The sequence below is a fragment of the Haematobia irritans genome, chromosome 3, assembly GCF_050003625.1.
Source record: "Haematobia irritans isolate KBUSLIRL chromosome 3, ASM5000362v1, whole genome shotgun sequence".
Taxonomy (NCBI): Eukaryota; Metazoa; Arthropoda; class Insecta; order Diptera; family Muscidae; genus Haematobia; species Haematobia irritans.
This window is the reverse complement of record NC_134399.1, coordinates 78,965,722-78,980,691: the sequence shown is the minus strand read 5'-3', so window position 1 is coordinate 78,980,691 and position 14,970 is coordinate 78,965,722. Positions and strand designations below refer to the sequence as shown.

General features: G+C 34.3%; 1 protein-coding gene and 2 long non-coding RNA genes across 10 annotated transcripts in view; 2 read left to right on the top strand and 1 right to left on the bottom strand.

The window, feature by feature from the left end:
• Window positions 1–1,971: 1,971 nt before the first annotated feature.
• On the top strand, window positions 1,972–3,147 carry LOC142231574 (uncharacterized). The gene is made up of 5 exons (XR_012720829.1): window positions 1,972–2,227; window positions 2,321–2,409; window positions 2,562–2,623; window positions 2,720–2,961; window positions 3,029–3,147. It is a non-coding gene; the product is annotated as an uncharacterized LOC142231574 (long non-coding RNA).
• A 3,641-nt stretch (window positions 3,148–6,788) lies between these two features.
• Window positions 6,789–14,970, bottom strand: part of sw (cytoplasmic dynein 1 intermediate chain short wing) — a 40,375-nt gene continuing 32,193 nt past the window's right edge. For 3 of the 8 annotated variants that reach the window (XM_075303140.1, XM_075303146.1, XM_075303142.1), the window contains 4 exons: window positions 11,287–11,439; window positions 10,905–11,200; window positions 8,507–8,972; window positions 6,789–8,442 (listed from right to left, as the gene is read on the bottom strand). In XM_075303140.1, coding sequence (XP_075159255.1) covers window positions 7,928–8,442; window positions 8,507–8,972; window positions 10,905–11,200; window positions 11,287–11,439 — 1,430 coding nt within the window. In that variant the 3' untranslated portion in view covers window positions 6,789–7,927. Of the gene's footprint in view, window positions 8,443–8,506; window positions 8,973–10,904; window positions 11,201–11,286; window positions 11,461–14,970 lie in introns of all 8 variants that reach the window. The other 5 variants (XM_075303141.1, XM_075303147.1, XM_075303143.1 and 2 more) reach the window with 2 other exon arrangements.
• Window positions 12,881–13,496, top strand: LOC142232361 (uncharacterized). The gene is made up of 2 exons (XR_012721104.1): window positions 12,881–13,047; window positions 13,101–13,496. It is a non-coding gene; the product is annotated as an uncharacterized LOC142232361 (long non-coding RNA).

The window sequence follows — 14,970 nt, the reverse complement described above, 5'->3', positions numbered from 1 at the left end:
ATTATGTTAAATGTGTTGGGATAGTGGCATAAATGTTATTTTTATAAGAATTTATAAATGTTTAATCAAATTAATAAACATCTAAACAATCGTGTTTTAATTGATCACAATGATTCTTTTACAGCTATCTTAAAATTCACTTTTTCTGATTGTTTGAAGGGGCTCTTATTGGCGTCGTTCTAAATTTATTAAAAAAGGCACCTAATAATTGCACTCATGCGATACTTTTTTGTAGTAACTTGGCGTGGTATAACTTCTCAATAGTGACGGCGCTTTTCCGACGAGTTTTGGTTGTCGTATACGATTGTTTTCGACTTGGTGGGGATTCTCAGAAGCGCCGTCAAATTCAAAAAATGTTGGCAGGGTTACATCAAGAACTATACGAGTTTGTTCTGAAAATTTGATTCTTGAATTGTGACCAAATGGCCTTACGAAAATAAGCGCTATTTATATAATATAATATTTTTCGAAGTGTTAGAAAAAAAAATCAAAAAAGAATCCGAACAAATATTAGCTATAGTTTTTGTAACAGGTTGGCTGATAAGTCCCCGGTCTGACACATAGATGGCGTCGCTAGTATTAAATGCATATTATTTTTATATAGCACCAACCTTCTTTTGTCTTTTGTGAAGCAACTTTTGTTATTGTGAAAAAATGGAAAAAAGGAATTTCGTGTTTTGATAAAATACTGTTTTCTGAAGGGGAAAAATACGGTGGAAGCAAAAACTTGGCTTCATAATGAGTTTCCGGACTCTGTCCCTGGGAAATCACCAATAATTAATTGGTATGCAAAATTCAAGTGTGGTGAAATGAGCACGGAGGACGGTGAACGCAGTGGACGCCCGAAAGAGGTGGTTACCGACGAAAACATAAAAAAAAATCCACAAAATGAAAATAAAGTTGATCGAGAAATAAATCAAAACTGAGTGGGGATATAGAGTTTAGAGTCGTTTTCGAATGTCCTCTTAAGTCCCTGCCAACATTTTTTGAATTTGGGGGCGCTTCTGAGAATCCCCACTACGTCGAAAACAATCGTATACGATATCCAAAACTCCTCGGAAAAGGGCCGTCACTATTGAGAAGTTGTACCACGCCAAGTTACTACAAAAAAGTATCGCATGAGTGCAATTATTAGGTGCCCTTCTGGATACATTTAGAAGGACGCCAATAAGAGCCCCTTCAAACAATCAGAGAAAGTGCATTTTAAGATAGTTGTAAAAGAATCATTGTGGTCAAGTAAAACACGATTGTTTAGATGTTTATTAATTTTATTAAACATTTATAAATTCTCATAAATATAACATTTATACGACTATCACATCACATTTAACATATTTTTATGCATTAATAAAAGTTTGATGTTGAGTTACAAGTTGCAAGTTACATGTTGTAGCGTCTATCAGCCAGAGCTTTTTTTCCCAATGGAGGCAGCGTGTCTGGAAAAATATTTGAAAAACTATCACTTTATTCAATTTGGAAAGTCAAAAATTGTTCACCAATTTACCTTTCACAATTTTAAGCGAAATAACTATATTTTCAGCACTTCATTATCATTTTTATTTAAATAAATTATAAGAAGCTACACACAAAAAATTATCACCAAATTTTTTTCAATTAAACACTTAATTGAATTTGGAAACGGATTCAATTAATATGTTAATTGATTCAATTAATTATTTAATCAAATCCGAATAAAAACCAATTAAAAAAATGATTGATATTTGTTACGTTTCCAATGTAAATATTAATTGATTCAATCAATTTGTTAATCAATTCGGAAATAATTTTTAATTACAAACGTGATTGAAATTTTTTCCGTTTCCAATTACACATGTGATTGATCCAATCACCTTTGTGATTGAAACTGAATAATTTTGAGCAATGGGAAGAGCGAAAAGAGAACAAGAGAATGGGTATTTATTCAACAAAGTATGATGGAGAGATCAGTCTGTGGAAGTAACTCGTAACGAACGGTTGGGTTTTTGTTTTTCGCGTAAATTGAATAACATGATTGGCGACATTCTGTCTGCTGCATTCAAAATGTGTGCATAAGTATTTTGAACGCAACAACAAATCATAGCAAAGGGTTGAAATAAATAAAGTGTGCAACAACAAACGGCCACGTGGTAAGGGTTTGACAAAAATATATGAGAGAACGCATTTGAAATTACCTGTGTTTGTGTTTTGTGGTATTGTAAAAATGGAAAACAATCTACGTTTATTGAAGGTAAGAAATTGTGAAATGTGAATACCGTTTTCCATTGAAGCCTGTTTACATTAAACGGACTAAAATAATATATTTTTTATTTATTTCTTTTAGTGACCAATTTTATTTCGTGAAATTGACCAATCAATCCCATCAACTCCATCATTTTATCAAATATTTAAGAATATGTTTGCAATAAAAAAGTGGGTACTGTATTGATCTTTTAAAATTATACATTTTTTTCACTCCTAGTTTTCTTAAAACCAAGAGCGGTATGGGTTTGTTGGAAGATTCTCCTTGAAGTTGCGAAGTGGCGTTGGCATTAAATTGTATTTTTGTTTCCTGCCTTTTTCAGTTTGAACCCAAGTAGAGAGCAATATATCTGGTATATAAACTAATGAGCTGAATTATGTAATGGTAAAAAGTTCTTTCTTTTGGATTTAAAAATATGAAAAATATCCGAAAATAATGAAAAAATTTGTATTTTCCATTTATATTTTTACCTATTTCCAGAATTTGCAAGGTATCATCAATATAATACCAAATATTACATTGCTTTCCCATTATTTTTGTCTTTGATTGGTTCAAATTTTAATAGACGATTGTAATGTATGGAAATTTTGGAAAGGAATTGTTACTAAAATTAAATTACCGAGCTCCTTAATACACCTTTTTATGCTAAAAGACTACAACTGCAAAAGAAGATTATAGATCTGCAACCTGGAACTAAGAATTGAACTTGATATTCTATGCAGGTAATGTTTAACAAAATTAACTTTTAATTGAACAAAATTAAATTCGAATTATTCTGTTTACTTTCAGAAAAACTAATTTAGCTTACAGGCTGCTGATTTATTGGAAATCTAGGCGCATCTACATATTAGAAGGAACATGCTAACATGGTTTTTATTATAGGGAAGATAATGATTTATATAATTTATTTGTTCACCCTATAGTAATTGTATTTGTAAGTTATGTTAGAACAAAACACAAATGACAAGAACCAAATTTATTTGTCTATTGCATAATTCAAAAAATAATAAAATGTTAAATATGTTTTATAAGAAACACATATTTTCTTTTATTTCAAATAAAACTAAATACGATTTTGGGGTCGCAATATATAATTTTTTTGATCGAAATTTATGGCCAATTTCAATTAATTATTTAATTGAATGAATCAAATAGTTGATTGATTTTTGTCGCGAAATTAATTAAAATTTTAATTGATTCAATTAAAACTGTGATTGAATTTTATGTTAAAAATCAATCACGTTTTTAATTGATTCAATCACACAATTAATTGATTCCGTGACAAAAGTCAATCAAATTTTTAATTAAAAATCGTGTTGGTTTTCAATCAAAATGGGTGATTGATACTATCATTTTCGTGATTGAAGACATTTCAATTAAAAAAATGATTGATTCCGCGATTTTCGTGATTGAATTCAAAAAAATTTTTTTTGTGTGTAGTTGTCCTTGGTGTTTCACAACATATAAAATGGCTCTTGTAACAATAGTGATGGCAAAATACTTTCATGTGAATAGTGATGGCAAAATACTATCACAGTTGGCGATTGTTGCAGTGTCACTTACGAGTCTGTGGTAGCGATGAGGATGAAATGGAACTTTGAAATGCTGGCAGGGGTAACATCAGTATTCAAAGGGTTAATTTGAACAATTAATTTCGTGATTGAATCAGAATTTTTTCCGTGTAGTTAGGCACACAAAGATTGGGCGTTGATGACTGGAAATAAATTATATGGTCAGATGAAACAAGAATAAGCCATTTTATATCCAATGTAAAAGACCATTACTGATAACGACCTCCGAATATTACTGGTAATGACCTGGTAACGACAAAGTCTCCAAAACCACCTCATCACGTAAACCGTTAAACATAGAGGGGAAGGCCTCGTGGTATGAGGATAGTGACACACTTAGCCGCTGGTTAATGATAAGGAATCATGAACAAAGGAAACTACCTTGATATTGTCCAATCAAATTTGTCTGAGTTTGTGGAGGTTTGCGCCTACCCTGAGGGTCAGGTTGTTTTTCAACAAGACGGCAATCCCAAGCATACTTACAAAATGGTAAAGAATTGGCTGTTCTCAAGCGCTCAAAAGGCCACCACAAAGTCCCGATTTCAATCCCATTGAGCATTTATAGTCTCTGGTTAAAATGCGCTTGAGATTACACCAAAGAGGACCAAAAACAGCGATGAGATCTAGTTCAGCGTAATTAGTTGGATATTCGAAAATAAATAATAATAAGTACACTGAAAAAACAGTGAACCCACCCACTTTCGGTTAATTTTAGAAAATGTTGAATATTTGTAGAAAATTTTAACTAAACAGGGGGCTAATCACGGCATTCGATATCGAGAACTTTTGATCGAAATCTAAATTTTTCGGATCACGGGAGTCGATATCGAGTTTTTTGGATCGACAATTTTTTCGATTGGTAAATTGCAATCGTAAAACATTTTTCACTTGTTTTTTACATTGTTTTCGTTAGCAAAAAAAAGTTAGCAAAAAATTATTCAAATAAGGAACATTTACGCATATTGTGCAAAATTTAACTAACATCAACTAATCTTCATGAACTAAAATAAAGTTCAGTTGGCATTAGAGCCCCTTTTTTCTGGGTGTAGATTATTTTTGGCTCGAGTGGCAACCATGATTATGAACCGATATGGACCACTTTTTGTTTGACTGGGGATCGGCTATATATAACTATAGCCCGATATGGACCAATTTTGGCATGGTTATTAGCGGCCATATACTAACACCACATTGGAAATTTCAACCGGATCGGATGAATTTTGCTCCTCCAAGAGGCTCCGGAGGTCAAATCTGGGGAACGGTTTACATGGGGGCTATATATAATTATGGACCGATATGAACCAAAGTTTGCGTGGTTGGGCCTTTTCGGAAACGCAGTGTTGCGCTGCAACTGCTGCGCATCACATTCATAATTGCAACATCCGGCAACACTGTAATCGTCATATGTTCTAAAATGCAACAATGTAGCATATGTTGCGCAAACGTAATAAAAAACACGCAGTATAAAAATGGCTGATGCAGAGAACGAGTAAGTATTAAAATTTTCAATTTAGTTTTTTTTTTAATTATTATATTATATGTTTATAATGTTTTTATTATATTTTCATAATTTTTTAGGGTAGAGGTTGATTCCAAGACAACTAAATTAATAGTAAGAGCACGTTTGGATATGGAGGGCGACTTTGCGTTAGGCCGAAAAAAATCTGTGTTATGGAGCAAAGTGGTCGACAAAATTAAGGAAAATAAACCTGATTTCACGCTCACGAAGGAGCAGACAAATAGGAAATTTATAAATATGCAAAGATATTGATTGATGACTTCAAAGTATCCCAAAACTTTTGGAATTCTTCGTATCATCTTGCAAACTTGTTGCAGTATTAAATTTCGCTTTTTATACTTTAGATATCTTTTTTTCTGTAAATAACATAGATTTGACCCATTTGAAGAGTCATCTAATTCACACATAAAATGTATTATATACTTTTCCATTTGTGGTGTTTTTGCGTTCTAAATTGCAAACAAAATATGCAACAAAAAAGCAACTGCAACAGCTGATCGGCAACAGCTGCGCAATAAAATCAATGTTGCGCAGCAGTTGCAGCGCAACACTGCGTTTCCGAAAAGGCCCGTTGTTAGATACCATATACTAACACCATGTACCAAATTTCAGCCGGATCGGGTGAAAATTGCTCCTCCAAGAGGCTCCGGAGGACAAATATGGACCAATTCTTATGGGCCAATACTTGCATGGTTGTTTGAGACCATATACTAACACCACGTACCAAATTTCAACCGGATCAGAAGAATTTTGCTCTACCAAGGGGCTTCGGAGGTCAAATCTGGGGATCGGTTTATATGGGGGATATATATAATTATGGACCGATATGAACCAATTTTTGCATGGTTGTTAGAGACCATATACTAACACCACGTACCAAATATCAGCCGGGTCGGATGAAATTTGCTTCTCTTATAGGATCCGCAAACCAAATCTGGGGATCGGTTTATATGGGGGCTATATATAATTATGGACCGATATGGACCAATTTTTGTATGGTTGTTAGAGACCATATACTAACACCACGTACCAAATATCAGCCAGATCGGGCGAAATATGCTACTCTTATAGGCTCCGCAAGTCAAATCTGGGGGTCCGTTTATATGGGGGCTATACGTAAAAGTGGACCGATATGACCCATTTGCAATACCATCCGACCTACATCAATAACAACTACTTGTGCCAAGTTTCAAGTCGATAGCTTGTTTCGTTCGGAAGTGAGCGTGATTTCAACAGACGGACGGAGGAACATGCTTAGATCGACTCAGAATTTCACCAGGACCCAGAATATATATACTTAATGGGGTCTTAGAGCAATATTTCGATTTGTTACAAACGGAATGACAAAGTTAATATACCCCCATCCTATGGTGGAGGGTGTAAAAAAGGGGTCCCTTACCTGTACCTAACCTTGTATTGTGCACTTAAATCTGACGAAAGTAAATAAAACAAATTCCAATCATTTCCAATAAATTCCATATGTTGGTATATTTATTAAATTATTTTTCATCATAAATATCATGTTTCTTCTTAACTATGTAGATTATGTATCTACATACTCGTACGTTTGCTTCATTATCTATACTTCATACATTTCATAATGTTTTTGTTCTTGTTTTTGTAGGACTATCGTACACACTTTAATTTCTTTTACCAAAAAAAAAGTTTTGTTTTTAGTCCACTACAATTTCTTAGAGAAAACTGCCATAAATTTCATAATTGTTTCATTGTTATTTGTTCCATAGTTTAGTTAGTTAATATAAATTTGTAGTTATAAAACAAATGGAGGAGGGTTGTTCAGTAAAATACCATAAAAATTATTTAGAATAAAACATAAAAATTTTTTGTGTGTATGTTATATAAAAAAGTTTTCATGTTTTCTTTTTTTTTTAAACAAAATTCACATATAAAAAAGAACATAAATTAAAATAAAAATTGTTTAACAAATTTATCATACATAGTTTATTTGTTTTGTTTTTTTTTTTAATACAGTTAAATCTTCATTTGAAATGAACTTATAATACTTAAAAACCAAGGGGAGGGATATATTTAATACAAGAGAAAAAAATAGATACGAATTAAAAATTTACATCTAAAAATTGGTTCTGCAAACGATTTTTTTTTTTTGAAATCCAAATAAAATATTATGCCTCACCTCACAGGTTTCTCTAGACATATAATTTTATGTATAAGGAACCTCTATATACCAAATCATTTGTTTCGGTATAGAGAAACCTATGACAAGCTTCTATTCAATACAATTACCATTTGGAAAATTCAAAAAAAATCGTCAACAGCACCAACCATAAACATGAAATGGGGCCAAAGATTTTTTATATATGTATCTAAATTCATGATGACTAAATGGGATAGATTACAGATAAGATACAATATTTCTAGATAACTCAGTTTTAGAATTGTTTTTTTTTTCGGGATAGAAGAAGCCAAAATTGAAATGATAATGAGTGCGCTATTCAAAAATAAAAATTGCCATTTGAACAACTTTATTATATAGTCTTTTAAAGCTGTAAATAGAATTGTAATGGGACTTCGATGAGAAAAGTCCCTATTTGTGTATGTGTGTGTGTGTTCCAGCACTTAAACCTCATCACTTTGATTCATTTTGAGCTCATTCAGGGTAGCATTAAATCTAGGCCATTCATCCCTTGATGGTTGGGCCAAATGCTCTGCCACATCGTAGACATACAAATGGCCACTGTCATCTCCAACCGTGACATGATGACCATTTGCCATCCATGAAACACGATTGAGAGCAGGTGCCCCTTCCACAATAACCGAGGCTGTGGGTACTTCAGTGTCTTGATTTAGATTCCATAAATCCAGACGACCGCTACCATCGACAGCAGCAAAGAGTGCAGGATGAATGGGAGACCAAGCCACATCCATAACATAATCGGAATTATCTTCGAATGAGTAGAGAGGCTTGGTATCTTTCAATGACCACAATTTGATTGTCCAATCGATGGATGAGGTAAGGAACAAATGGCCAAAATCAGGTGATGATTGATTATAATGAGTTGAAATGCCAGTAACAGGTCCGATATGCTTTTCAAATGTTTCATTAACTCCCGATCTCAAACCATGACGAGATGCTGGAAAACAAACAAATAAAATGCAATCAGAGAATTTTCAAATCTTTGTGAACTATTTCCTTACCCGAGTACACGTAACCATCTTCACTACCCATGACCAAACTATTAATCTCATTTGCCGGAAAGGCCATACATGTAATGGCTATGGGTTTCTTTTGGCTCTGTTGCAATTCTAATGTATCCTGAGGTTGTGACAACATATCCAAACTCCATGAACACAATTTGCCATCGGATGAAATTGAGATAACATTGTGTGCATTTTGTGTTCCCACCATTTGTAAACAATATACCGGATGGGTATGAGCTGCCGCACTAAGTGGTGTACGTTGTATGGGTGTACGTTTCTGTACACGATTATCCCATAAAACTACTTGACCGGAATAGGTACCTCCCAATATTAGATTGGGATTGAATTTAGCAAAACATGTTGACATAACAGCACTTTGACAATGGAAAACATCTTCGGGTGTTTGTTTTTTGAATTTCGTATTCCATACCATAACAACGCCATCAGGTTCATTTGGACTTTCCTATAGAATAAAAAAGAAATATTGATTAGTTGATGTAGAGTAAATTAAAATTTATAAGCGGTCCCGCTTATGACAATATCCTGCCACTTTTTTAATAATATCTTTTTACCATGGATGGTATTCAAAGTTCTACTAAAGACTGTCACCCAAATCGACCAAAATTCAACCGGATCGAAAGAAATTTACTCCTCTAAGAGGCTCCGGAGATCAAATCTGGAGACCGATTTATATGGGGGCTATCTAATTATGGACCGATATGGACAAATTTGTGCATGGTTATTAGGCGGCATACCAGATTTACAACTGATCGAATGAAATTTGCTTCTCCCAGAGCCCTATGGGAAATTGGTGCAAATTGCCACTTGATATTAAAATCTTAGATATATTAAGATTTTAATATCAAGCATTTTCACATTTAGTGAAATAAAATGATCAGAATAATCTATTGTTCGACATATTTTAATTTTTTTCTTATTTCGGGTTCGATTGAGATGTCCAAATTGAAAAAGATTTCTAAAAGTTTGTCCGAGACTGGTTCCTGAGGACCTGTCTATGGGGTGCTCGTGTTAAATTGTCCCAGGACATGTCCTTTGGGATGAGTCCAAGACGCGTCCTAAAATGTAAATTTACCCCGTCAATAATAAACCATGTTAAATTGACCAGTCCCTTCCAAACGTTTTGACCAAAACTGGGGCTGGTTCATACACACCAGGGTCTAGTCCTGTACCGGTTCTGTGGTTGATCCATTTCCCGTAGGGAGGCTTCAGAAATAATTCTGCAACTTTTGGACGGATGAAGATGATATCAACATAATATTTTCTTTGTGTGAAAGCTGAGATGTTTTCCTCCAAGCATTTTGAGGTGTTTCCTCTTGCAAATCTGTGGGTCCATAGTGGATCCACGGGCTGACCTCTGTAGGCATTGAAAGTTGGTCACCTCGGGGGTATGCAATTTTGTTTTAGCTCTCAACTCCGCAATTTTGAATTTCGTTTTACTTTGCTGGATAGGACTCGTAAAGCTTTTCAAAAAAAAACCCGTTCGTAAGATATGGGCACCATAATTTATTTTTCGCAAAATTTTGAAAAAGTGTGGTAATCTTTTTAACGGCATTTCCTATCAAAAATTTTAACCTATGTTCTTTAGATTAAAAGTTATAAAGTCCACAAATTAGAATTTCAAACTAACGAATTTTAACCATTTTTTCTGGAAAAAGGCACACACATAACATTTTTTAGTAGATTTTGCTTGCAAATACCGTTTAAGCTTTTGTCGGCCATTTTGGTCAAGTAGTATAAGAGTTCTTTTCCTCCCAAAAGTCGACAATTTTTCAAAAAGAAAAATTTCTCATTTGGCAAAGCACTGATTGCTAAGCCGATCTCCTTTCCAAAAAACCCTAATTCCAAAGTTGCAGAATTATTTCCAAAAAAGGGACCACTGTGCGATATAGACCAATTTTGTTGCATGTTAGTACATCGCTTACCAACTTTCAAGCGTATCGTATGAAATTTGCTCTTCCAAGAGGATTCTTAAGTCAAATCTGGGGGTCGGTTTATAGCTAAAAGTGATCTAATATGGCTCATTCATCAACAACAACTATCAGTACCAAGTTTCAAATCCATCGCGTTTTTGTTTCGCGTGATCATGATGGACGGACAGAGATAAATAGAGAGCAATTTCGATGTGGTACAAATGGAATGACAAAGTTAGTTTGGTGGAGGGTATAAAAACGCAAACGAAAAGCTAAGGAGTAACTGCTACGAAAAACCGTCAAAAATCGTGCTTTGATTTTTGAAAAATGTTCCCCTCTCAAAAATGAAAAGAGATAAAATTCAATTGATTGTAAATTCCGGTAAAAATACCATCAGGAGCTTTTTGTAATAAAAGGTTCAAAACTTGTGTTGAAAATCAGTAACAGAAAAAATGCAAACTTACCTCATTATTGTGATATGAAGCCGCAACCAACTCGGGGAAATGTGTTGACCAATCCATGCAAGTAATACAACGATTTTTCGACCAGCGATCATCATAGAAGACACGATTCAATGACAAACGTGCATGAGATTTTTCATCATTAGCTTCCTCATTGTCACCTCCTCCAATATAATCCAAATATATATCGACATTCTCTGAAAGAGCCCTTTCCATAAAGCGTCCAGCCTTCAATACAAATCTTTGGAAGTCCTCGGATAAAATAATCATTTGTTTTTGTTCTTCCGACAATTCCTTGACTAAAGTTCATACAAATAAAAGAACAAGTTAATACAAATTAATAAAATGCTTAATTTTATTATAATCGTCCATCATTCTCACTCACTTTCTTTTTTCTCCTCTTGCTCTTTTTTCTGTTCCATAGGCGTTATGGCCGGGGCAACATCTTTCACTGTGGGCAGACCATGGGTCAAATAGCCAGGTGGTAACTTCGAAGTGAATCCATCCATATGTGGTAGCGAACTCTCTTCGTCATCTCCTTGGGCATCAAATGCAAGCACTGTTTAAGGTATAAAAACTAACACAGCTAAAGGAACATGACAATCGACAGAACAGGAACAAATTCTACAACACTTTTAAAATTCGTTTTCATTGTTTCTCTTTTAATTTCGTTCATTTTTTATCTCGCAATAAACTAGGGCGTTCATTATTCTTAAAGAGTATATAAGAAAATGTGCATTGTGTGTATGGAAGCTCGTTTAAACAAACATTTAATGGAAGAAACATGTGTGGTGAATTTCAAAATGGAGTCCATATTTAATTACCATGTGTTCAAAAGCAGATTCGAAATTTTATAAAGGATTGCAAATGGATATACCAGGTAGGTTTTTAACTACGCCAATATATAATTTAATTTTTACAATGGCATTTGCAACAATCCTCTGTGATTTAGGAATTGTGATCGGCATTTTCCGACAATTCAAAGGTCAATTTTTTATATTGATACCCTACACCATAGCTTGGGGGTATACTAACTCTGTCATGTCTTTTGTAAGGCATCGAAATATTGGACTCAGAGCCCATAAAATTTATTTAATAATCATTCATGCTCCATATCGGCCCATAATCATATATAACCACCATATAAATCGATCAATTATAAACAAAATTGCTTATAAAGGGTGATTTTTTAGCTATTATATTTTCAGTTTCAAGCATTTTTCTGATTTTTTTTTAAATCCTTTAGTTCTTAGATGTGATACTACTTCGATATTCTAAATAAGATATAAGAAGAAAAAATACAAATTTGAAAAATGGAAACTAAGCTTGTCTTTAGAAGGGCATTTTTTATGGATATCAGCGTTGCCATTTTTGTCCGTTCGGACCAAATTTTGTCCAAAAGGTTTTTAATTTCTAAATTTGGTCTGATGGTCGGACCAAGTGGAATTAAGTCCATTTTGGTCCATTTTCAAAAATTTTTGTCAAATATATCCATGTTTTGTAGTGTTTTTTTAATTTTCAAAACCATGAGATTATATACCAATCACCTACCAAATGGATTGTTTAATAAGAACGTGACTTTTCATAAATTCGAATTCGTGATTCATCTGTTGCTTTTAAATTCCTCGGATAAGAATCAAAGAAAATTTCATGAAATTTCTGGTTTTAGATCTTCTCCTATATATCTTTTTGGACCATTTTAACGCTATATCATCACTTGACGCATCAAATTATGGATGCAAAGAGACTACAGCAAATCGGATGAATATTTCGAATTCTGGGGGCTAGGCTAATCACGGCATTCGATATCGAATTCATAATCGTATCGAAAAAATTGTCGATACGATTAAAAGTTTGGATCACGGCATTCGATCGAAATTTGATGCAATTTCTCAAGCGTTGCCAACAGCAAAAAACGAAGCAGAGCAAAATGAAATGACAAAACTAAGTTAGCGTCACAAAATAGAATGTAGGAAAAAAACATGTTTTTGGAGGTTTCAAAGTAAAAAGTAAATTGTATTGCATTATATCTTATGGACCCATATCTCTTTTTACATTCCTCCAAATTCCTTCCTAATTGGAGGATGAGATGAATATAAAATAATTCGGCGACAAATAAGGAATAAAAGTGCACATTGTTATTGGTGTAAGTACATGGGTTTGAAATGGTGTGCACTGTTAGAAAGTCACCTTTTGTAGGCTCAATGGACGATTTCGGCTGACGAAGGAGGCGTTCAAATGGAAAATAATTTTTGGTGGCATGTCAACGTCAATTTTATCACTTTACAATTGTCTGCCGTCTTAAAACTTTTTGCGAGTGGGAGCCTTCATAATTCACTATTCTTACAAGGTGGTCCAGAAGCGTTATGTTGTCACGGAATGGTACGGTATTTGGTCGATCACAATCTCTTGAATATCGATCTAGCATGTGCGCTTTATATATGGTTCTTTGCCAATCTAGAATGCTCGCTGCGAACACTACTATGACCAATTTTTGTTTAACTTTTATTGGAATTGCATTGGTCCTAAATATTAAAAATATGTTCATTATATGTAAATTTACTACAAACTAGCAACAATTCGAACTAAAACTAATATATTTACTATTCCTATATGGCGAAAACAATGTAAAAAACATGCGAAAAATGTTTTACGATTGCAATTTACCAATCGAAAAAATTGTCGATCAAAAAAACTCGATATCGACTCCCGTGATCCGAAAAATTTAGATTTCGATCAAAAGTTCTCGATATCGAATGCCGTGATTAGCCCCCTGTTGTACTTTCTGAAGATGTTAAATTGGGAGATTGGTTTTTATGGGGGCTATACCCTATACCTGAAATTTGGTCCTAAAATAAAATTTCGTTGTGGCAACGCTAATGGATATTAAAAATAAAAAGTCCTTCCTAAGTCCTTTCCCTCTTAAGAAAATTTGTTTTTTTTATTTCTAGCGGCATTACAACAGATTCTAGTTCCCATGGAATATATAGCAGATTTACCAACGCATTTACCGTTCCATTCCCTGCAATATTCTTCTAGTCCTGTATTATATGAATATTGAATTGTTCTGTATATTAAGATGAATATTGCTCTGTTATATCGTTAAAAGGTATGACTGTCACAGTCCATTTTCAAGGTGATGAACACTTATATCTCACATCCTATTCCATTGCACCAATAGAAAAAATTACGTTCCACTATCGTGAACGGACGGACGGGCGTTCATGATTTCATGAAGGTTAGGTTAGGTGGCAGCCCGATGTATCAGGCTTACTTAGACTATTCAGTCCATTGTGATACCACATTGGTGAACTTCTCTCTTATCACTGAGTTCTGCCCGATTCCATATTAAGCTCAATGACAAGGGACGTCCTTTTTATAGCCGAGTCCGAACGGCGTTCCACATTGCAGTGAAACCACTTAGAGAAGCTTTGAAACCCTCGGAAATGTCACCAGCATTACTGAGGTGGGATAATCCACAGCTGAAAAACTTTTTGGCGTTCGGTCGAAGCAGGAATCAAACCCACGACCTTGTGTATGCTAGGCGGGCATGCTAACCATTGCACCACGGTGGCTCCCACGATTTCATGAATGAGTTCAGTTTTTCTTTGGCAATGAAAAGTCTTAAAATAATCGTTAGGCGTTGTTATGGAACAATGTGGAAAGTACAAATTTCATCTGATCCGATTCAAATATGGCCCTCTAATTATCCGAAAATTTGTTCACATTGGTTGATAATTATTTAAGGTCACTTGCCATCGGCAACTATTACCACAACCCAAATAAATCAATTGCGGATGACAGTCCTTAGCAGAGCTTTGTACGCAATCCATGGTGGAGGGTACATAAAATTCGGCGTGACCGAACTTTCGGCTTTACATACTTGGTACTATTGCTGTGTAGCAGTCCTCGCTCAGTTTCGAACATGTTGTTTTTTGTTGCAAAAAATAAGCTTTGTCAGATAGAAGCAAACAAATATATGTTTGGATTCAGGACATTGAAAGTCATTTTCTACATCTATGATGCAGTTCTTTAGTAGACAAATAACGCTCTAGTGAGGGTGGTCTGT